This window comes from Phoca vitulina, unplaced genomic scaffold, assembly GCF_004348235.1.
Source record: "Phoca vitulina isolate PV1807 unplaced genomic scaffold, GSC_HSeal_1.0 scaffold6, whole genome shotgun sequence".
Classification (NCBI taxonomy): domain Eukaryota; kingdom Metazoa; phylum Chordata; class Mammalia; order Carnivora; family Phocidae; genus Phoca; species Phoca vitulina.
This window is the reverse complement of record NW_022589709.1, coordinates 58807086-58832154: the sequence shown is the minus strand read 5'-3', so window position 1 is coordinate 58832154 and position 25069 is coordinate 58807086. Positions and strand designations below refer to the sequence as shown.

General features: G+C 37.4%; 2 protein-coding genes across 8 annotated transcripts in view; one reads left to right on the top strand and one right to left on the bottom strand.

The window, feature by feature from the left end:
- TRAPPC13 (trafficking protein particle complex 13) overlaps positions 1–4094 on the top strand; it is a 38393-nt gene extending 34299 nt beyond the window's left edge. For 2 of the 4 annotated variants that reach the window (XM_032404329.1, XM_032404327.1), the window contains 3 exons: positions 249–349; positions 2384–2531; positions 2657–4094. In XM_032404329.1, coding sequence (XP_032260220.1) covers positions 249–349; positions 2384–2531; positions 2657–2764 — 357 coding nt within the window. In that variant the 3' untranslated portion in view covers positions 2765–4094. Of the gene's footprint in view, positions 1–248; positions 350–2380; positions 2532–2656 lie in introns of all 4 variants that reach the window. The other 2 variants (XM_032404328.1, XM_032404326.1) reach the window with 1 other exon arrangement.
- Positions 3957–25069, bottom strand: part of SGTB (small glutamine rich tetratricopeptide repeat containing beta) — a 45396-nt gene continuing 24283 nt past the window's right edge. For all 4 annotated transcript variants that reach the window (XM_032404331.1, XM_032404330.1, XM_032404333.1 and 1 more), the window contains 6 exons: positions 16065–16169; positions 12025–12163; positions 11858–11920; positions 8715–8752; positions 8405–8488; positions 3957–7321 (listed from right to left, as the gene is read on the bottom strand). In XM_032404331.1, coding sequence (XP_032260222.1) covers positions 7210–7321; positions 8405–8488; positions 8715–8752; positions 11858–11920; positions 12025–12163; positions 16065–16169 — 541 coding nt within the window. In that variant the 3' untranslated portion in view covers positions 3957–7209. The remainder of the gene's footprint in view (positions 7322–8404; positions 8489–8714; positions 8753–11857; positions 11921–12024; positions 12164–16064; positions 16170–25069) is intronic.

The window sequence follows — 25069 nt, the reverse complement described above, 5'->3', positions numbered from 1 at the left end:
CTATTGATCCTTGCTGAACATGGAATAATCATCGCAAACACAGTCAGGGTCCATAGTGTTGTTCCACAGGCAATAGCAGCAAAATAAGTTAGAACAGAGAACAATAGAATGACTGGGAAGTATTTTCTCCAAACATCAGCTTGGAGACGTACCAGCTGTTGAGGAGTGAATGTGCTAGTGGGGTACCTTTATTAAAGTGGAAAGGTTTTATAATAGATGTATGTTAACTCTGTTGCTTTTTCTCTTAGGCTCCAGGTTATGGAGATGTTAGATTGTCTTTGGAGGCAATCCCAGATACCGTAAACCTAGAAGAACCTTTTCATATTACCTGTAAAATAACAAACTGCAGGTAATGGCAGTGTTTGTGGATGGGTGTCCTTTCCTCCTCGCCTACGTCAAAGAGAATTAACGCCTTTTGAGTATGCTGTCTTAAGTTTCCTCTTGACGTAAGCCTTCTCTTATGTTGGTGTTGAATACTGTAAAGTCCTTCATCTGGTAGCTGTATATATTACATTTTTTGAGGTCCTACTTTATTGGGCATTTTCTGTATTTTATTTCATTCATGCATCATACCCTGTGAGGTAGGTACTAGCTTTTCATATTTTATGCAAGAGAAAAACCAACTCAGAGGTGAAGTGACTTACTCAAGCTGAGAGAGCTAGAAAAGATGGGGCCAGAATTTGAAACCAGGTCTATTTGACTGCAGAGTCCATGCTCTTTTCATTGTTTACACTTCCTCACTCTTCAGATTACTAAAGCATGAATGAGTCACATTTTTATGGAATAATACATTATAGATTTAATGTAATAAGATAGGTTTTTCTGAATTATACCTGAACTGTATCTTTAGCATTAAGAAAGTAAAAATTGGTTATGAACTTAATACAAGGGCTTGATCAATCATAGATTGGAAAATAGGGCCTTGATAATAGAGTATAATCTAGCTGTTGGGATGCAAAGAGCACAGGGCTTTGAAGCCAGAAAAACCAAGGATTAAATACCAGTCCTGTCACTTGTAGTGAAACTCATATTATTACTTGTTGGGGCATTTTGAAATTATTGCAATGATGAATCCCATCCCACATAATCTGAATATATAATCTTGTAAAATTCCATTTCCACTCCCAACTTTATGATATAGGAAATATTTAGCCTTCAGAATTACAAAAATACCTTCCTCCCTCTGAAGCTAGCGACCCTCCCATGCAGTTAATCATTCCTTTCTCTGTCCTAGCAAATTTTTATATAGTTTTTTAGTGACATTCATATATTGCTATATAGTCCCTCCCTTACTAGATTATGCATTATTCAATAAAAGGGATCATGTCTTACCTACCATTGGAAAAGCATTGCCTGCCACATCATGGAAGTTCACTAAACAGCAACATGCACAGGGTGAAGACCCTGTGTGTATAGGTGTACTTTTGGATTTTTTGTTTGCTTAAATTTTTTGAGGTGTAGCAAATCAATTAATGGCCAAAATAAGGAGCCAATTAGGAGGAAAAAGAGTTAAAACAATTGAAAGTTGCCAGAAATGGTGGTAGAGCAGAGGCCTATAATTTACTTTGAGCCTTGGTTATTTAAAAAAAAAAAAAAAGGGGCGCCTGGGTGGCTCAGTCATTAAGCGTCTGCCTTCGGCTCAGGTCATGATCCCAGTGTCCTGGGATCGAGCCCCGCATCGGGCTCCCTGCTCAGTGGGAAGCCTGCTTCTCCCTCTCCCACTCCCCCTGCTTGTGTTCCTCTCTCACTGTCTCTCTCTCTGTCAAATAAATAAATAAAATCTTTTAAAAAAAAAAAAATGTGTATACCGTCATTGAAAGTTTTTTTTTTTAACATGTTTAAGCTAAACTGGTGATATCACTTATAAGCAGAAGCAGTCTTATCATGTGACCAGTGAACAAACCTGAATAATATTTACTTAGAAATCTTGTCATTTTCTGTGTTACCTGCATGGTAAAGGAACACAGGTTAAATAGCAGAAAGACTCAGTTTATCTTTTTCTTTCCTGTAGAGTACCTAACAGAAATAGAAAACATAACGAGATTAGACACAGATGTCTGGAAGTCTCCCAGAGAAATGGCAGAGCTGTTAACAGATCAGCACCAGGGAGCCAGGATTCAATAATAGAACCAGAAGGCTTATATCCAGTCAGGCAGATCAATCTCAGTGCCACTTTAAACCCTAGAAGATGCCATCTCCTTTTATTTTCCTGATTCTGTCTTAAGTGAAATAAAAATGACATTACAGCTTTTTATTTCTGATTCTGCTTTTTATTCTCCTGGATACCCTGAAAACAAATTCACTGGCACTAGTGGAAGAAACACCAAGTACCACTTTGTGAAAGGAACAAGATTTATTCCTGTCTTTCTGATTCCTCCAGCAGTGAAAGGACTATGGATCTGGTTTTGGAAATGTGCAATACCAATTCTCTCCACTGGTGTGGCATTTCAGGAAGACAGCTTGGAAAGCTGCATCCCAGTTCCTCTCTCTGCCTTGCCCTTACTCTGCTGTCTTCAGTACAGGGACTGCAGGTGCGCACTCTTTTCAGTCATTTCGGTATCTGGGGACTATTAACCCATGGGCATTGACTCTTTCCACATTTTCTCTGGTAATTACCAGTGAATGAAAATTCATGCCTCTGTCTTTCTCTCAATAGAGTGTCTCCGGCTTAAGACTAACAGACACATTCTTAAAGAGAACATATGAATATGATGACATCGCACAGGTCTGTGTGGTATCTTCGGCCATTAAAGTGGAGAGCTGAAGAAGATTTCCAATGTTATGCTTTTCATTGAATTTCACAGAACTCTGTATTTTTGTCACCTTTGTGAAATGATCAAGTCTACAACAAAAATAAGTACCTATTATTTAAATTTCTTTCCTGCCAAAGTTAAAATATTAAATACTTGTTTTGAAAAGAACCATCTACGGATTTTATCTTGTGAGTTATATTCTGAATGGACATTTGTACATTTTCTACACTCAGCCTATTCCATTTTTAAATAACCATTGGACTTTGTTCTCCAAAAGCTCTGTATTTGAGGCTGTTTGTCCCTAGCAAGTATCTGGAATGGGGGCTTAGCAAACATTTTATGTAAAGGGCCAGATACTAAATATTTGTCTTCGCAGGAAACGTGGTTTCTGTTGAAAATACTCAACTCTGCTGTCGTAGTGGGTCAGCAGCCAGGAGGCAAAAAGAGCAGGCAGTGTTTACAGAAACAGGCAACTGGCCAGATTTGGCCTGTAGGCCGTCGTTTGCTGACCTTGGTCCAAAAGATACAGTTGTTTAAAACTTTCGATTCTTACAATACTTTATTTAAAATTTTCCAATTAACCCCAGTTTTTTTCCTAACTCCTCAGTCAGCAGAAAAAGCTTAAGACAACGAGAGTAGGGCTCATGTAACCTTATATTGCTAACACAGTATGAGTTCTCCTCAGTTTTCAGTTATTCTGTTTGTATGTACCTATGTTTGTGGTTACATATTAACACACATGTCTAAATTTCAGTTACTAACAGCGGATCAGAATTGGTTTAATTTCTTGGATTGTTGATTACTCTGTTAACTTTTAACTAAGAATCCTGATAATTTTCTAATTCTAAGCCAAAAAGTCCTGGGTTTTTTTTTTTCACATTGAAAAATAAGCCCCTTATTTTCATAAGGCATGTTTAAAGGATTTCCACCTCTGCTATTTGATTTTGAACTCTACATCATGTATTAATACTATAAAACTGTCTCTGTATGTAATCACAGTGATTTACTTATTCCAGGAACAAAAGAGTAAGAAAGTTAAGATTGTAAACAAGTTTGCAACATGAATATATAAGTTTCGATATTTTGTAAGGAAACCAAAAGCTTATGCTGTTAAATAAAAACTTATTTTGGTAAGTTGAAATTCAAGGATGTAAATATAATTGCTTAAATGTTAGAGTGCATTAAGTCAAATACAAAAATTGGTTTTTCTTAAATGCATAATTATTTATTGCCATGACAAATTATTTGGTCCAGAGTAAAGCTATATTCAGAATGAGATTTGCCCCTTAAGTTGCACTAATAATGAAATATCTGTGCAAAATAAAGTGGAAGCAGTATAAAGCTGAAGTCTGTGTTTCTTACAGAATGAGTAAGGATGATTAAATGATAAGACTATATATCCACTGCACTGTGTATTTCGATTGTTTTTTTAAGCATCTTCTCATGCCTGAACCTTCTGTTTCATTGTTCCAAATTTTAAAAGTAACATATAATGGTCACTTGGAATCTGCTATATAATTTAATTACAAAGTCTCTTTTATGATATACATTGTCCATTCTTTAAATAAAGGTTAGATAATGTCATCTTAGGATCTGTTTAAACCATATTATAAAAATTAGATAAACAGTTTGGCACATTAAATGAAAATGTCATTTGCATAAAAAGGACTTTTTAAGTTTTCCATAGCATCATGACACCCACAGCTATTACAGTGAAGTGCGGTTAACAGAAGCCAATCATTCCTAAGTAGAATGTATATAAAGATTTACTTTCATGTCCTCTTGTTCAGGACAAGCCAGCATAGTATTTGGGGCACCCTTATAATTTTAAGAGTAGCTAGCACAATCCAACTGCACAAAACTTCCTTGAAATAATTTGCAGTGATTCCAAAGTGATGAAGGTATACCTAGATTGAATTTGTTATAGGTGGTATATCAACCAAGAAACAAACTAGAAAGTTGCAATGGAAGGAATATACCAGCTCTTCATGTAAAAAGAATGGCTTACCTCAACTATAGATACTAGCAAATCAAGACATTGTTTTAAAGTGTTTTTTCTTATAATGTCTTTGTCTGATTTTGGTATCAGAGTAAATCGCTAAATAAAATGAGTTGGAAAGTGTTTTCTCTTTTTCTGTTTTCTGAAAGAGATAGTGTAGAATTGATAGTATTTCTCCTGTCAATGTTTGGTAGAATTTACCATTGAAATCATCTGGGCCCGTAGCTTGCTCTTCTGGAGGATATCTGTTTCTTCACTGAGCTTTGGTAATTTTTATCTTACAGGGAATTAATCTGTTTCATGTAAGTTGTGCAATATATGGACCTAGAGTTGGTCATTGTATTTTCTGATTATCCCTGTAAAGTCCAGAAGGCTGTGGTGATATCCCCTTTCACTTCTGGTACTGTTGATTTGTATTTTCTTTATTTTCCTAGTCAGTCACCTAGAGGCTTACCAATTTTATTGATATAAAAGCATTTTAATGCACTCAAGATAGTTTTGATAGAAACTTTTTCTTACCACTGGATAAGAGTAGCTATTTTTTTTTTTTTTTTTTTAATTAAGCAAGCTCTATGTCCAGCGTGGAGCCTGAACTCATGAACTCATGACCCTGAGATCAAGAGTCACATGCTCTACCTACTGAGCCAGTCAGGTGCCCGAAGAGTAGCTAATTTTTAATTGTGGATCACCTTTCACTTTTTTTTTTCCAGAACAGTCCTACCTTTCATGTGAATAGTTAGTACTTCATTCTGTATAACACTTGAACACTAGAACCTGAATTTAACTTTATAAAAAATTAAGTTGGCTTAGATGGAATATAGGAGATTTCATTCAGAGGGCCTAAAATTTTAAGTCCTGTTCTTCTCTGGCCAGAACTATAGATTTATATGGGTCTTCCTTGTAGCGTGAACATAGGCAGTCATGTATTTGCTGGTCTGAGGAGAAGTCTCTAACTTAACCGTTCCTCTAAATTAGAGTCCTTGGACCTACATCAGAACCACCTGGTACGCTATTTAAAATGGTGATTCCTAGGCCTTACTACAGGACACATTAAAATTGCATTTTTAATGAATTCTTACAGTGAAGTTACAGAACCACTATTCTAATCTCACAAGGGAAAGAAAGGAAAAGCTGGTTTTTAAACTTACAGATACCAGGTCTTCTGAGGACAATAGTTCTAGTAAAGCCCTCATCATCATGAGTATTACTAACTTAATTTTGTATTACTTTTTCAGTTGTCTCTCACAACACTTGTGAAATTGTGTGTTCACCCAACTTTACCAATTCCGTAATTAACAAAAGAAATTCCAGTTAGAATGGTTTTCCATCACTGTAGTTAAAGCCATGCCATTAATACTTAATGCCACATTTCTTCATTAACTACTATGAATTCTGATTTCAGTGAAATATTTTAAGTCCCCTGTTATGTTTACATTGCATCAAATTAAGATTAAGCATAAAAGCAACATGCCAAGCCAAATTACAGCAAAGGTCTACATGAACAAGCAATGTTAGTGATAGAAGCTTTTCTTAATCCATCAAATAATTAGTGAGTTTTTAAAAAATCAGTATTTATATGCACATAATTAAATGCCACTTAGAAAATCCTTAACTTGAGGGTCAAACCACTGGCTTATTTAAATGTAAATATATTTGAGAGTTTCCATGGTAAGGTCACCACTGGAGAAATTGTGTACATTAAACGGAATAGTTATACAAAGGACCTAAAGAACCATTAAGGATTTCTAAATGTATTTTATTATGTTCTTAGAGTAATTGGCCATGCTAATGTTATCAAGACCAAACTGCAGGCAAGATGAGTTAAGAACTATGCAGAAAACCTGAACATCCTACCTTTGCTCTCTGTACATTCACAGCATCTATTTTCCTTTTCAAAAAACAACCCCTGCACCAAATGTTGCTTTCCACCAGCTCTCAGTATTCCCTGTTACCCATCAGAACAAGCAGCATTAAAGATAGTACTGGCCCTGTGATCTAGATTCAGTCCTGAGAGCACTTTCCAAATGAAATCTAGACAATAAATTTCTTCTCTCCAGACACGCTGTTCAGTGGCCAGGATATTTCTCCTAAACCAGCATGAGAAACCTTTCCTCTTCGTCATCTCCATCTTTCAAAGAAGTTTGCTTACAGGAATCTGGAGCTGGAGAGCTCACCAACGAACAGGCTTACTGTTCAATAAATGAACTCTGCTATTAGGTCTAATATACAAATACGATGATGAGGATTTGAAAATGGAACCCTGTCCAGTACTACACTGGCACTCCACAGGGCTACTGATCATTTGTTTGCAAAGGAGTCACATTATGTTCAAGTCTTTATGATAAACCTATGGTCTAGACAGATTGATTCTTTAGGTGTCTTTGTTTTGGCCACTATCTACAGCAAACACATAAGAGCCATAATCATTTGTGCTCTGGGCCAGGGTCCCTGGTCAAGTCACGAATGTTCTTCAGTACTGCTGCTGAATGATCTGCTCCGGATGTGATTTCTAAGTTGCTCTATAAGTTCAGGATTCTGTTGCTGTATCTGCTGAGCAAACTGCTGTCCCCTGTAGTGAAGAGGCAAAGTGGTATGAATTAGGGAACTTGTAGTCATATCATACCCATGCAAAGAGAACTGCAGAGGATGTGGGTATTACTCAAAGGGAACTTTTTCTATAAAAACAGATCTTAAACTCCTGATTTTAGTATCTTCCAGTTATAAATAACCTCCATATAGCATTATTACAGTGCAGTGTTCTTCATAAGAAACAAAACAACCATGCTAAAAAGTGACTTCCTGAAATCAGGGTGAAATCCACCCCCACTAGGGCTTAACCACAAATAAACAAAGGGCTGAACAGTACATGCTTTCGTTGTAGGTGCTCAAATACAATGCAAGGAATTTTTCTTGTCATCAGGTATGATAGGTGCCACACCCATTCTCGTCACCTATATGTCACCTGACATAACTGATTTTTACAAAGGCAAAGAATCTTAATACAAATTCCTCCGTGTGTATTCTTCAACTGCAAGTGTTACATATCACTAGAATCATGCCACATAAAGATCACTCTAAAAATGGCAATCTTGTAAGTGGGGTTACATGGTTGCGATCACAAAAAGCAAACGGTCCTTGTGTCTTCATATAAAATTTCCAGTGGCAACATGACACACAGATTCAAAAATCAGTTCAAAAAGCAGAGTATCTTAAGCAACTTGGGTAGAAGTGAAGGTAGTGTGCTCAAGTAATGAGAAGATCAAGGAGTTCCTTTGGTGATGACATGTACTGAAAAAGTTCAAATAAAATAGTTTCCTAAATTGTCAGGACATTAATATATGGAATACATGATTTTTAAATATATGAGTCTACCTAAATTAATACATACTTTAAGCATATATTTGACTTTCATCTATATCCTTGAGTAGCTATTCAAATCTGCCGAAAAACTTTTTCATGGGTACAGATCTTCTGAATTCCTGCCCTTCAGCCTGAAAATTCCATGTTATAAATTTCTTTAGACTGAGTAACTAATGAGGCCACTGATACCAACAGTCAAAAAATTTTTAAAAGAAAGCCCTGGTCCCTTCACTTCAGAGACAAGCTGTAAAACATAAACTTTTTTACTATTTCTATCTTAAGTAACACTTACGCTTGGATGAGGCTAGACAGGTCAGTTAGTCCCCCAACTCCAGCAGCAGGTCCCCCAATAGCATTTGTCATCATTCCTGACATTCTAGAATAGGCAAGAAATACATCACTGAGATGGGCATATATTCTTAACAAGTAGGATACTGGCTAAGGAGAAGTCAGTTAAATATACCCGCGCTGTGTAGGAAGGCCAAATGTGAATGGCTCTAAGTTCTAATTGGCTGGAATTCATCTACCATTTACCACTTATCATGTGGAGCCGATGTGCTCAAATTAGGAGCCTGGCAGATGGGAGGGGAAAATATACTTACAGCTGCTGAACTTGAGGATTCTGCATTAAACTTGCTGCCTGGAATTTAAAAATGGCATCTCCCATTAAAGGCAGTCAATATTTAAGAGTCTTTAATAAAGATTAAAAAAAAAAAAAAAAAACCAGGAATGAAAGCTAAACCACACATGTTCTAACATTCTTTAGAGTTTTAGTGTACTTTTTTTGAGAGAGAGCACTCGTGCATGAAACGGGGGTGGTGGGGAGGGGACGAGAATCCCAAGCAGGCTCTGCACCCAATGAGGGGCTCTATCTCATGACCCTGAGATCATGACCAGGGCCAAAACCAAGAGTTGGACACTTAACCAACTGAGCCACCCAGGTGCCCCTAGTTTTAGTGTACTTTTAAACAAAGTGAATGAATGTAAAAAAAGAGGAAGTACTAGGAAAAATGGCATTGAAAATACATTGCAAATGGGACGCCTGGGTGGCTCAGTTGGTTAAGCGTCTGCCTTTGGCTCAGGTCACTTGTAAAACTTTCTATTTTGAAAGCATATCAATTTTTTTTTTTTTTTTTGCCTCAAATGTTCTTGTAAAATTTAATCTAAATCTTTGTAGACAGTAATTTTGATTTACTGACCCTAAATGATGTGTTGGGAAAAGCCATCCCTCGCTTCATTGCCATAAAGAGAACTGTTTGACTGACTTGCAAGCAATTCAGTAACTTCCCTCAAGCCTTGGTTAGGACTGGTGCCTCTGCACCAGCACACCAGCACTATGGTCTTTACACAGAAAAAGCAGGATTTATGAGCTATAAATATAAAGCCTTTTGTTTCACAATCCTTTTAATCTGATTCTGCAAAAGCAGTTCATCCTCTTCTAGATTCTAGGACCTAGAAGAAGTACAGAGCAGATCCTAGGGCTTTTCTGGTCACTTTTAAGTAAGCAGTCCTCTGGTTGCTTTTTTTTTTTTTTTTTTTTTTTTTTGAGAAAGTGAGAGGGTGAGTGGAGGGGCAGAGGGAGAGGGAGAAGCAGGCCTCCCGCGGAGCAGGGAGCCCGATGTGGGGCTCGATCCCAGGACCCCGGGATCACGACCTGAGCTGAAGGCAGATGCTCAACCAACTGAGCGACCCAGGCGGCCCCCTCTAGTCGCTTTAAGTTGGAAAATGACCTCTGGTTCAGTACTGCACATCTTGCTCACTGTAATAACCAAATACATAAAACTTCATTTACAGGCAAAGCGTTTCCCCTCCCCGGCCTGGGCCTACTTCACATGGGCCAGTTGCACCAGAAGAGAGAGGCACAACTGCCCGCTCTTCTTCACCACAGTGTTTCTCTGCCTCTCTCCCCAGCTGGCTGGGCAAGAGTCCTGGCCCTCGAGGAAGCCAGAGAGTCAGGCTACAGGAAAGTTATTTGATCACTGGTCCTATCTCAGTGGTTTTGCATTGGTGCTCTTTGGATGTGCAGATTGTTTACTCGGGATCTCTCTTGGGACTCTTTCTAAGGGCCTTCAGAAACTTCTCCCACTCCTACCCCTCTGGCCAGTTCTCATCTATCCTCTGAGAAGGATAATTGACTCTCTGCATGGACACTGTGACTTTCCCTTTAGTCCCAAGTTCTTTGCAGTCCTCCTCTAGAGACTCTGTGTTGGGGTCCTGTCACCTTCCAGGAGGCCTTTCCAGGCAGATCGCACTGGACTATCTTATGAGCAAGTGTGCTCACCCTGGTCCACAGAAAACACCCCTCCACTCCACTGGCATCAGTACAGTTACTTGCTAAACCACACAGGCTCCTTTAGCCAGCAGGTCAGACACCAGCCTACTGGGGGCCATCTGGAAAGCTCTCAGGAGTGGGCCAGAAAAGCCCTTTCTCTGGGGGCTTGAGAAGAGGGCAGGCCCCCTTCACTCTCTCACACATGGAGAAAGGCTCTGTAACTCCAATAGCTTTCTCCAAAAATCCTCTTACTGTCTATCAACCTGACTCTTTTTTACAAGTCACACAGTATGTTTTTAACTGCCACCTTTTGCAACACTACACTTTGGTACTTAGCATCTTGAGGGCTAAGACAAATCTGAAACTAGAAGAAATCCATTTTCACATCTTACTACAATAGCATAACCTGAGGCCTGGAAATGGGTAGCAATGCTAAAAATGTCACAAAACCTACAAAGAGCCATATAAATGCTGGCATGCACATAGGAAGAGTAACTTAAATGTGATGGGCTCAATCCTGGGACTTGAGAAGAGTTACTGAATTATTTGCAAATCAAATAATTATCTCTCTGATAATAAAAGCAAGTAGTGGCTTTCCCAACCCCTCAGTTTGAGTGAGTGATTCAAAAATTAACCACTGTCTACAAAGATCTCAACTACCAATTGTAAACTGCCAATTGCTACAAACCTCCTAATTGTTTAAAAGACTTCTTTATCTCACTGAGAATGAGCCATCTGTGCATTTCAATTCAAAGATCCCGTGGATGCATGACACATTTTTTGAAAGAACCAAAGATGAATTCAAGTGGTACTGCCGCCTTCCAAGGGCATGGCATGTGGTGGAACGAATCGTTCTCAACCAGAAATAATCACTCAAGGAGCTTTATATGCCCAGGTAACATCCCAATCCACTAAATCAGAGTTTCCACAACCTGGACCAGAGTATGTGCGTTTTCAAAAAGATCCATGGGTCATTTTGTTGTTTTTGCAGGATGGAAAACATACATCTGAGGATTATACTAAAAGTTCGAATAAACTCTTAGGATAGAAAGGAAGCAGACCATGAGAGGAGAGCTTAGGGTACCACGACAGTCAAACTACTCAGACTTGAATTATTAGAGATCTTCCTAGGGCCGCTTTCATGGAAAAGAGTTGTTTTTGACCTTTTGTAGATATGCAGACCCCTTTGCCACTTGGATGAAAAATATGGTTCTCTCCATAGAAAAGTGCATATGTGCACATGTATAAAAATTTTTTATACATTTTCAGGGAACCCGTGGGCTTCCTAAAGTCTCTCCATGGCTTTCTCACAAAGAGGTACATAGGCAGGTTAAAAACCTGAGCCAGAGTGCTGTATCCCCACTCCACCACCACCACCACCACAAAAGCTTTCGTACTGGTTTCTAAAAGTTTGAGAACCACAAAGCTCTATGGAAAACAGACCCAGCAGAGCAGAAAAGGAAATATACTCACCATACTAATGAAGGCTGGATTATTTATTAAGCTAGCCATGTCAAAGCTCAATCCAGTTCCTGTCTGTAAAACAATTATATCTGAGAATTAGTCCAACCACTATAATTTGATTATAATAAATTGAGGATGACAGAAAATATTTCCCTCATCTGTCATTAATAACTTACAGGACTGGATACCTCTCTTAACTTCTGTTCTGCTATTTTCAGATTTGACTTATAAGAATCATTTTCAGGGTCAAGATCTAATGCCTTTTGGTAACTTGTAACTGCTTCTTCAAATTTATTTATGGCAGTGAGGGCCAGTCTGAAAAGAATAAAATATAAGAGTTTAAGACACATGTTTGAAAAACATCAGGACATCACCAACAGTCAAACGTCTGTCTTGGTAATCAATTCAAATCCAGGCTACGCTTACTTGATTCACTGTACTATGTGATTCAGAGGAATATCACTAAAATTCCTTCTAATTCCAAGATTCTGTAAGTCTGGACTCTCTCCATTCTGCTTGCTGACAACCTTAGCTGTCCTTTAAGTCATGAATTTAATGCTTAGAAATGACACTTACCTACCCTTCCAATTTTAAGCCTAGTATGTGAAGTAATTGCCTTATGAATGATAAAGCTCCACAAAGATGTGAGCTGACTAACAACCTGTGGCCATTATAACTCATGATGCTAAAACCATTTTAGGGACTCTGAATTAGATGTGTGCTTCCTAATGTCCCATTTTCTTCCTTCTTCCTAACAAAGACACTGAGCCACAATAAATATCAATTTGCCATTAAAAAAATAAAAAACAAAAATGGGCGATGGGGTATCAGTGGACTACTCGTGAAGAGGACATCTTAGGTGTGAAGTAGATAAAATTAGCATCTTTACAACTCAACACATTTTTATCCCAGGCACAGATCAAAGAGTTTGTTATTAAATTTTGTTTTCCTCTTCCTAGTTAGAATTGATTTATCAGAAAATTACTTCAGAACTATACACTAATGGTATATACGGATAGATAGTACTGAGGTTTGTTTATAGTATAGGGTTGTTTTTAACAAATTACTCCACTTCTTTCTTGGATGACTTACCTCCCAGACTTCTGATCAAGACAGAATACAGTGTCTAACCACAGAAAAATTCTCAAAACCTAATTCATTTTCTTCCAGTTAACAATGAAAGATATTTTTTCAGAGTCCTCAATGAATCAACAGTCAATAAATACTTATTAAAACCCTACTGCATACCAGATACTATTTTGTAGTTCACAATGAGAAAGATAAAGCCCTTGAGTTTAAGAAAATTCCATCCTAACTGGAAAGATAAGTAATAAACATGCAAATAAAATCATAATATTAAAGAGAGGGGGAGCTCCTCAAAGACAGCCACAATGAAAAGACGTGAGTGATGAGTAGATAGCAGTCACGTGAAAGTCAAAGGAGGAGCATTCTAAACAGAAGACATAGTAGACACAATGGCCCTGAAAACGATGTGTTTGGTATACTTAAAGGAACGGGACAAAAGCTGATGAGGAGGGAGCACAGAAAATAAAGTGTGGAAAGATGATGTCAGAGAATAATCAGATGCCAGATCATATAAGACCATGGTTTGGAGTCTGGATTTTATTCTCGTCGCAATGGAGTGACAGATCTGATTTATGCTTTAGAACATTCACTCTGGGGGTGCCTGGGTGGCTGTCAGTTAAGCCTCTGACTTGTGACTTTGGCTCAGGTCATGATCTCAGGGTTGTGAGATTGAGCCCTATGTTAGGCTGCGTGCTGGGTGTGGAGCTTAAGATTCTCTCTCCCTCTGCCCCTTCACCCTTCTCCTCTCTCTCTCTCCATCCCTTAAAAAAAAAAAAATAGAAGAAAAGAACATTCTGGCTTTTCTGCAGATGATCAACATGGGTATGGGTAAAATGGCGGCAAGGGGGACCAGTTATGAAGCTACTGCAGTAGCCTACATAAGAGATAGTAATTTGGGCTCGGGTTAGAAACAAGATAGCATTCAATGCTTGAGTTGAAGATATATATGGAAACCAGAATTGACAGGACTTGCTGATAGATTAGTTGTGTCAGGCATAATAAGACTGAAGGATGACTCCTAGGCTTTTGACCTTTTGGCACTGGTAGGTGAATGATGGTACCATTTACTGAGCTGGGAAAGATTTAAGAAGGGAACAAAAGTTCTTTTGGGGGCATGTTAAGCTTTAAATGCCTATCAAACATCTAAGTGGAGATGAAAAGTAGTTGAATATATGAGTACGGAGTTCAGACATATAACCTAAGAGCTGCATCATCATATACAGTTGAGACTCGTTAACAACAGTAGTTATATTCTATAAAGTCACCACAAACAATAAATTAGCAAATAATGAACAACTGCTCCTAGAGGAAATATAGGGTTGGGCTCCTGTGAGTTTTTGGTCACAACATTTTCATCAACAGATCAAAACCTAACCTTATTTTATGTGTGTTTCTTTTTAAAGAAACCTTATTTAATACATATTAATGATTCATTGGCACTGAACTAACAGCCAACAGCACTAACTCATGTCTGATAAAAAATTATCTATATTTTCTTTATAAGGCGCATAGTAGCCTTCTTGTGATTAGGAACACTAGACAACACTTCAGCCTACATTTGGGGGCCATTGTAAACAGGGAAATCAACCACAAAAGGCATGAAAATGCAAAAAAAAAAAAAGAAAGAAAGAAAAAACAGCTCCAGAAAGACTGTGAAAATGACGCTCATTTACAGCATGAGAACTAAAACAAAAAGGCAGAGCATCATCTTACCAGACCTCTGCTGAGAACTGGCATGACAGGTGACTCAAATTTTTCACCCTTCTGTGAAAGACCACAAAAGCACAGTGATTACTGATTTGGAGGTTACAAGAAAATTTCAGCATGTAGGCAAATCCTATATACAGAATCCATGAATAATGAGTACTGACTGTAGATGGAATTTAAAAGCATGGGACAGGTTGGAATCAGAAGAGAGAACAGAAAAATGGCAGCAGCAGAGGAGAGAGCCCTGAAGTCCTCCGTCGTTTAGAGGTGGTACAGAGGGAAGAACCAGCAAGGGAGACTGGGAAAGAGCATCCAGTGAAGCAGAAGGAGAACCAGGAAGTGTGAAGTCACAGAAGAGGAGAGAATGAAGTATTTCAAATATCAGTTAATCGTGCCAGGGCGCCTGGGTGACTCAGTTGGAAGAGCATGCGACTCTTGATCTTGGGGTCATGAGTTTGGGCCCCACATTGCGTAGAGAAATAAAAGAAAAAAAAAAGTTAATCATGCCAGATACTAAAACATGGGGCAGGGTAAGGACAGAGACGTGAACACTGGCCCTGGGAAAATACGGACAACCGGGGACTGTGAACAGGGCTGTCAACAGAGTGACAAAGATGAAAGCCCTATCAGAGCGAACGGAAAGCAAATGAGACATGAGGGAGATGAGACAGCAAACACAGGCAGCTATGGCAGCGATTCAGAGAAAGAAGAGCTGGGAAGGGGCCTCTCTGGGAAAAGGACAGTTCCAATGGGTGATTTTCTATGACCTTTCCGCATGGAGTCATTGTCACTGATAGAGGTAGGAAGTCTGGTGTTGCAGAAGATAAAGGAGAGGATTCCAAGCATAAAGTCCTGGGGAAGGTACAAAGGGATGAGATATAAGGCATGAGTGAAGGCAAGTCTTAGAAAAGAACCCTTCCATTTGAACAGGAACAAAAGGCAGTCTGTGAGGATACAAATGCAGGTGGATTGGTTGATTCAGAAGCAGGAAGAGTAGTTACTTTTCTTCTAAATGCATCTATTTTTCTCAATTAATTGCAAGGCAAACATGAGCTGAGAGTCACCATGGAGCGTGTGGTGGAAATTTGAAGAGAGAAAAGAAGGTGGGAAGAAAGTGGTAAGGTGAATGTAGAAGGAAGTATAGTAGGATTGTCCACCAAAATACTGAGTACTCATTTGAGATCTGTGGCCTTGAACATGAAGTGAGTCTACTCACTATGGTTGTATGATTTTCTCCAACAACCAACCATTCATCATACAACGGGTCACCTCTATCCAAGTCAAAGAAGTTGCAGTCATTTCCTCTCTCAATGGTATATTGATCTTCCTTGCAATATTTAAGCAGGAAATTGGAAACCAAACCATTAAGAACAGCAAATCTGATACTCCCTGGTACTTCTTTGAACATTTTGCCAGAACTTACCCCATTCTCCCATATGCCTTGCTGTATTTTGAATCAATTGCTATTGCTTTCTCACAATCCTTTATTGCATCTGTGTAGTGACCTAATTTACTCTGAGCGGCAGCCCTAAGAGAAAGAGAAGAGATTTTTATTATAAGCAGCCCTGAAGGCACTAATTTAGATTGTCAGGTACTAATAAAACTACATTTTCCTTGTCCCAATTTGTATATCACTGCCAGTAAATATCTAAATCAAACTAAGATAATTCTATAATCAAACAAAAAGATAATTCAAAAGTAAATCTCAGAGAAAATATGCAGGCTGCCTTTCACTGTTTGCTTTGCTAGAGAAAAGACAAATAAGTGAATCATACCAGTGATCTACCCACTTATTGCTTTTCTAATTTGCCCAAACAGAAAAATGAAAGCACCAGGACATGTGGGATTACTAAGGAAGTGTGCAGAGTGATGGCTACCCAGTGTTATGCTGTAAAATCATCACTTTACTAGTAGGGTTAAGATCATCATCGGGCAAGTCTAAGATCAAAATTTAACCTAAATCTGGCTGCAAATGAAGGATGGCAATGCATTCCATCCACTTAGTACAGAATCTCAGAGCGATTAAATACTATTGAATCCTTTCCAGTTACTTCTTTTATTTTTTTATTATGTTAATCACCATACATTACATCATTAGTTTTTGATGTAGTGTTCCATGATTCACTGTTTGCGTATAACACCCAGTGCTCCATTCAATACGTGCCCTCCTTAATACCCACAACCAGGCTAACCCATCCCCCCACCCCCCTCCCCTCTAGGACCCTCAGTTTGTTTCTCAGAGTCCATAGTCTCTCATGGTTCGTTTCCCCCTCCAATTTCCCCCCTCCAGTTACTTCTAATGGAACTCTCCTGGAATAACTTGACTCCAGGGTGTGATGGTATAATGAAGCTACTTTCTATTCCTCCGCACAATCCTGATAGTAGATAGCCCTCTGTTTCCCTGCTGTCACACTCACTTCAACCCTCAGGGCCATTCCAAACAATCAAAATGACTGTCCTACATGCAAGCTCTTCAAACTAAAACATTCCATTTCTCCTGCCCTCCATCCCACTCCCACCACTGCTCCATTCACTCTTCTCCAGACTAAATATTTCTACTTACTCATTCAACTAATACATCTATTGAGGTCTAGCTAATGCACAGATACTTTTCTAGGCATAGAGCGGTAATCAGAATAATATTCCTGGCCTCAACAGTGCTTAGGTTCCTGGGAGGGGTGGAGGTAGCTGGCAGGCTATAAAGGAAAGGTGGTGGTCCGTCCAGTTTTCTGTCAATTTTTGTTCATATAGCATGACTGAGACTCTCTTTCCAAATTAAGATTATAAAATTTTTTAAAAAAATAAACATACAGTCTCCTTTCTTTCAGTGAAAAAAAATTTAGTGTCAAAGTCCAGAATTCAACAAACCTGATTTGGTAGTTCATATGAAAAAGAGGCATGGGTTTATTTGAACATTCAACACACACTAACCAGCATGAGAAGGATGGCCATTAAAAATGACCATTAAAAGAAGAGATATAGAATGTATAACTTCCAAATAATTAGAAAGAAAAAAATGAAGTAAAAATAACTCAATACCGTAGAAGGCAAAAAAAAAAAAAAAAAAAAAAGAGCAGGGAAGGGGGAAGGGAGAGGCAGCCAAATAATATCATAGCAGAAAACCAATTCAAACATAAAAGCAACTACAAACTAACCCAGATAAAAATCAGTTTCTCAAATTGTATACATACCACCTAAAACATAATCACACACAGGTTAAAGAAAGGGCTAGAAAAAGATAATCAGGCCAACTGAAAACAAAAAAGCTGATGTAGGAACACAAATATAAAACACGAAGCAAAAAGCACTGTTGAGGATAAAGAGAGTCATTATTACTGACATTATTACTGACCATCCTGTCTGTTTAATTTTATGGAAAACATTTACATGGCTCAGAAATCAAACTTATGTGAAAAGTCTCACTCTCATAGATGATGGGTGGGCATGAGGTAGATGGGATAAAAATGGAGATAAGACTTCAAAAAGGATGAAAAAGCAAACCTTCAAACTGAGTAAAAGAGAAACAAATGATGCTGACTATAGATCAAAAAGAATTCAAGTAACTTTCAAGTAGTATTCTGAGTATATATCTTTAATGAGACGGATTCTAAGGAGAAAAGAAATTGTGAAATTTACTTAGTAGGCTTGCTAGTGGCATAATATTGGTATTATACTATCAACGGAAGAATACTGAAGGGTAGACCTAATGAGTAAACATACTGGTGGTGTTGGAAAGCAGGATTTTCACTCTGGAAGAAAAGAAATCCACATAAAATGGGGGAAGGTGACAATGGAATACAAATTGAAGGTACCTGCATAAACCGATGATTTTTCAAAAATTGTATTTCCTAGCTCTGTTCACTGAAGAAGCAATAACACTTCAGTAGCAATGATCATGTCTTGCGACCAGACCTTGGTTTCTAAATACTATTCTCCACTAACAGGAATAGGGGCTACTTGTAGAAACAGCTGAGCTCAGGTCTAGGGCAAAGTATGTACAGGACAATTGTGGAATACCTTGTTGTCTCAGGAAGTAAGAAAATGTTCAAAACAAAGTTATATAAAAGGACACATAGCAAGTTTAAAGGGGCTCTCACTAGCCAAATATGGGATAAATTTAAGTGCCAAAAATAATAATTATAGCAATTTCTTATAACACATTGAATAGTGATTTTAAAAATTCATTAGTCCATAATGATACTCAAAAAAGTTGGGGTAGGGGAAAGGAGGAGGAAAGTGGAAAAGGGGGGGAGTGGAAAGAAAGTTCTTCTTTACAGAAATATGTGAGAAAATAAATGTAAAAGAAATTATAAAATTAGAAAATCACCATTTTGTAACCATCAGTGTTTTAATGATTCAAGGAAAGATCATGAACGTATGGTAAAACATTGAGTAAAAGATTGCTGGGGAATGGGATATTCACATGATCTAACCCTACAGATAAGTTTTAATTATAAAAGGAATAACAGAGATGATGGTCACCACCCTAAGATATCAAACTTAGAATCACCACTAATGGACACTTTGAAATTATGTGTCTCCTATTTTAATGCAATAAATGGTACACATAATTATTTATGTGGGCTTAATACCACACTTCAACCTAAAATTAATCATGAGGAAACAATCACACAAATCCAGATTATGGCACATGCTATAAAATCACTGGTCGGAACTCTTCAAAAATGTCTATGTCATAAAAATATAAATAAAAAACCAGTAATATTTTCTAGATTAAGAGACAAAAGTAACATCTCAAAACGCAACACACAAACATTGATTGGCTTCTGGATCAAAGACATAGCTATCGAAAGTATTCTAGGGACAAATGAAGAAATGTCAATGCTAATTTTCCTACATGTGAATGGTATGATAATTATGCAGAGTATATTCTCATTCTTAGGAGATATAACCGAAGGATTTAGGACCAGCAAGAAAATTTTATACACCCACTCACAACACCCCCACAGAGAGACAGAAAGAGAGAGAAAGTAAACATGGCAAAATGTTAGCTATTTTTGACTCTAGGGTAAGCATATATAGATGTTCCTGTATTACTCTTTCAGTAAGTTGAAATAGGTTTTAAATAGTTTTAAATTTATTCTCCTAAATATGTATTATATAACAAATTTACGATATTATTTATAATACGTATTTATGTCTATATGTATAAAACATGCTGACATATAACTGCTTCACTATTAGAAGTCTTTCAAGTAGAGGCAATTCTCCCTCCTAAAATATGTTGCCCACCTGAAATTAATATAATATTGTATGTTAATTATACTTCAATAAAAATTTTAAAATAAAATAGACATTAAAAAAAAAGAAGTCAGCAAATTTCACATTCTATGTGCATAGAGTAGAAAGAAGAATGGAGTAGGAAGAAGAGTGAAAATAATAAAATTTTAAAAAGGAAAATGACAGGACGCCTGGGTGGCTCAGTCGGTTAACCATCTGCCTCTGGCTCAGGTCATGATCCCGGGGTCCTGGGATAGAGTCACACAATGGGATCCCTACTCAGCAGAGAACCTGCTTCTCCCTCTCTCTCTGTCCCTCCCCCCTCTCGTGTTCTCTCTCTCACTCAAATAAATAAATAAATAATCTATTAAAAAAAAGGAAAAAAATGAATGGCTAATAAAAACAGCCAAATATTTTTTAAATGCCTACATTATAAAAGATCTTATGCTGAGGAGTTTAAATATGATCATATAGGTACTTGGGTCTAGCAAGAAGAAAGCAAAAATTAGATGATTAAATTCACATTTTAGAAAGAGCCTTTTGTCAGAAGACTCGAGCGGGGAGTGCAAGTAGACACTGGAAGCCAAATGAAGTTACTATAGCACTAGTTTAGCAAAATTCAAGAATCTGGACTAAGGGAGTATTGATGGAAATGGAGGAGGGAACAAATGAGCTGTTGTGAGGTATACAGAAAAGGTAAACTGAGCAGAAGACACCCTGATCTCTCACTTCAGATACTGATAACAAGACAGGGAATAAGGCAGGGAGAATCAGACCCAGAAAGAAGAGTGGGCAGAAGGGAAGAAGATGACTGTTTGAATCTTGATAGCTTTAGCTTTTAAAAAAAAAAAAAAAAGATTTTATTTATTTATTTATTTGACAGAGAGAGCACAAGCAGGGGCAGAGGAAGAGGGAGAAGCAGGCTCCCCGCTGAGCAGGGAGCCCGCTGTGGGACTCGATCCCAGGATCATGACCTGAGCTGAAGGCAGACACTTAACTGACTGAGCCACCCAGGTGCCCGATAGTTTTAGCTCTAGATCACAAACTGCAAGCTAGGATCTTTCAAAAGAGGACAAGCACCTGAACATCTAAGGCCAGGAAAGGGAAGAGAATTTGGGCTATATTCAAATCTTCTGTGAGATGAAGCCAAACATGCCAGTGTCTGAACTGAATATCAATGTGCCTGCTCTCTCTGCCCCTGCTGTCTGGTTATCAGGGCATAACTAATGAAATTCCAACAGAACAATACAGCCAGAGTCACCATGTTTTTGGACACCTTCGCCTACTTTACCCTGTTAGAGCAAGAGCATGAATATAACCTGTGTTCTATTTTTATAGAAAACGAGGCAGAAAGAAAAATCACAGGTAACTTAATCTCCCATACCGTAGGTCATGCATAAATAAGTTACAGCAAAAACTTATTTCTACAACTAGGAATTACACTGTTTTTAAAAGAAACAAATATTGAAAGCCTAGAACTATGCTAGGTAATTTATATAATTATCACTCCTCACAGGGTTAGTATATCTCTATCTTACAAGCGAGGAAACTGAAGCTCAAAAAGGTTAAGCGGCTGCCCAAGACCACAGAGCTAGTACGTGGCCGACCTGGGATTCAACTCCAAATTTAATGAACCAAGTTCAAATCCACGTGAGCCTAATGACTACATGCTGCTTATGGAGGTGAAGGAAAACAAAATGAAAAACAGCGCGGTCTCTGTTCCAATCTTTCTCAGAGCTCACGCTGCCACTAGCATTCCTAATTGTGCCTTTTAAACTAGATTCTCCAACTTAAATGCCTTCCCCTACCCCTATCCTCCACCTAAGTTCTACCTGTCCATCAAATCTAGCTCCATCTCCAATTCCCCATCACCTGAGAGGCCTCTGGATAAATTCTCTCAATCATGCTCTGTCTCTCTCTTGTACACCAAATAATTCCATTTATTGTCTCAGTCATTCAACCATCCATCCATCCCAGAAACATAAGACAGTTATGGGTAAAGTAACGTACTCAGCAATGAGGTTGTACAAAAGAAATATGAGTACTGTTTAGGGATAGAAGACACAGAAATTTAGCTAGCTTAATATAAAATATCATTTCATATTATAAACTATTTGTAAATGTTTTAGATCTATACTCAATCATTTGTTGTTTTATGTCTACAAGTGTTAAAGTGAGTGTCGTCGCTTCAACATCACTGGAAATTTCTTATAATTCTTCTGTAGTCCTCCAGACATCCAACAAAAACTGGCTGAAGTCCTGTGAGGAACAGTGCTAGGTACTATAAGAGATACAAAAAGATACAAGATCCAATCTCTGCCCTTCACCTGAAGAAATAAAATAAGTGTGCAAATAAAATAAGGCACAACATATGATAAACTGACATAAATGTTATATATCATGGTCAGTGAGTAGAGAAAAAAAAGCAAAAATAAATAATAGGTTTGCAAGGAAGGACGCAGGTTTTCCTGGTACCTAAGCTGAGCCTAAAGCATCCTTAGGATCCTAAAAGCTAAAACAGAAGATAAATACTAGAAAAGAAAGGCTTATGATTAAGAAATGTGCCAACTGATTATTTTCTAACATATAAGAAAGTCACTTCTATAAAAAGAAAACTACAGTTCATGCTAGCAAGTTTAATATATGAACAATATTTTGATTAGGAATAAAACTGTGAAAATGAATATCAAAAGGAATATTTAGATCTGCTATTTCAGGCTTCCAATTCTTGGCAGCCAGCTGGCTAATAAAAATGCAAGGGGTAGTTGGCAAGACTATAGGCTACTGAGATATTTACAACTACTAGGGTCTAAAAAAATTTTTTTAACTTTTTTCAGTATTTGTATTAAATATACAAATAAAGTTTTCTAATTATTTAATACGAAATTGCTTGCTCTATTACTGAACTCCTCAGGAAAAAAAGATACTATTTAAATGAAAAAGATAAGCATGATTATTGATTTCAGCTTAAAGACAGCTAAATGAAAAGCAAGCACAGGTATTGCCCAGAATCTCTTTCAATCCAGTACTAGTACACGTAAGACCATTCATGAACCCTAATCTCATCTGAAATAAATGATTTATTTAGGCTCCAATTTATCATATTCATAGTTAAAAGTGTACGGCTTACTGTGGTCTTTACAAGCAATTTTCTGATAACATCTATATCTGGTCATAACATTTAGTGACATTATTAAATGTTTTTGTTTCAAATATTTCATATGCTAAATTAAAACATACATAGCCATCTGAGGACAGAGAATAAAACACACAGCTTGCAGAATTCATTTTCCACAAATTACTTGGATTTTTTTCTGGGCTAGATTATTAGGACACATTAATAAAGGGATTTTTTGGTAAAGGAAATGTAGATTTCTAGTATGGACAACTAACTTCCTTATGGATCCAACTCTTCCACAAATAACAACTATAATTTCTGGACAAAATGCAAAACAAACAAAAAACCAAAAGCGCCCAGGTGACCATAAATAGGAAAACGGCTCAGCAAACTGTGGTACACGCAAACAGTAAGTACGACTGAGCAATTAAAAGCAAGAACCACTGAGACAAGAAACAACATGGTGAATCTCGAAACCATTAACCTAAGCAAAAAGAGTCTCACACAAAAAAGTACATATGGTATGATTCCTTTTATGTGGAACTCTCAAAGAAACAAATCTAATCTATAGTAAGGAAATAAAGCAAAACAGTGGTTGCAACCTCTGGTGTTTTAGGCAACTGACTCTGCAGGGGCACGTAGAATTTTCAGTAGTTTGATAGGCGGTTTTGAGTTATACAAGTGTATGCATTTGTCAAAACTCAGGCCAAGTGCAGTTAAGATTTGTGTATGTTATGACCTATAAATTTTACCTCAAAAGAAAAAAATGCAAAATACTGAACTCTATTTATGACATGCATGATAAAGTATTTAGGGGGACAGTGTACTGATGGCTGCAATTTACCTTGAAGCGCATCAAAAATAAGACAGACTAATGAACAGAGGGGTACAAATAGATGAATAAACATGTGACATAGCAAATATACTAAAATATTAAAGGCAAAATCTTGGTGTGGATGGATATAAGAATATTTATTGTAAACTTCTTTCAAGTTCAAAATTTTTCATAAAAATGTAAGAGGCCCTTCCCCCCCCCAAAAAAGAAGATAAATGACACTAGATTAATTCAGAACAACTCCTGTCTGACTAACATCATTTCCTTTTAACAGGCTTACTACCAGACTGGTAAATCAGAGAAAGACAACTGATGACATATTTGGACCTCAATAAATTTGGATCTCTCTCTATATTCTGATCAAAGCAAAAAAACCCAGATTGCATAAATAATAATGATAATATTAAATATATTATAACAGAATTAATGATACAATAAATAATATTTAGTTAACAATATAATATATAATTGTAACAAATATCAAATACAATAAAATTGTTGTGTACAACACTCTTTACTAGACCGCCTCTTAGCACTTCATATGTATTAACTATTTAATCTCTGCGAAAGTCCTATGGGGTAAATACTATTATCCACATTTTACTAATGGGGAAACTAAGGCATGCATATGCTAGGTAATTTGCTCAATGTCAATACTTAGTAAGTGTCAGAGCCAGAAATTGGAATTCAAAGAGTCTGGGTCAGAACCCCTGCTCTTAACCACTTCCCTGTGATTGCTCTCTTAGTTGACTTCGTAACTGACATAATATAATATATGGCATTCTTAAGGTTGTGGATGACATGAAACTAGGACCAAAAGCAAATATGTTACTTTACAAATTATCCAAAAAGATTAAGGGTCAAACATGTAAGAGACTGTAACAAGATAAAATTCTATAGGGATCAAATACAAGATCCTGCATTTGAGTACAGAAAACCAACTACACCTCCAGTGAGAGCACTGGTACACAGCAGGTTTTTGGCAAGAATCTGTCAGATGAAAATATGACTGAATGACAAAATAAAGAGAATGTGTGAAACAGAGACACTTTAATAAACCAAAAGCAAAATATGAATTTAATAAATAATGCTGTAAAATGCTAATATGTAATTATGTTATCTAGCAGTAGGTTAAATGAGAGGCCTACTACAAGACTATTGGGGTCAGACCAATTCCAGAAATACTGTGTAAATTCCTGGGAACTACACATACAGGTAAACTGGAACAAGTTTA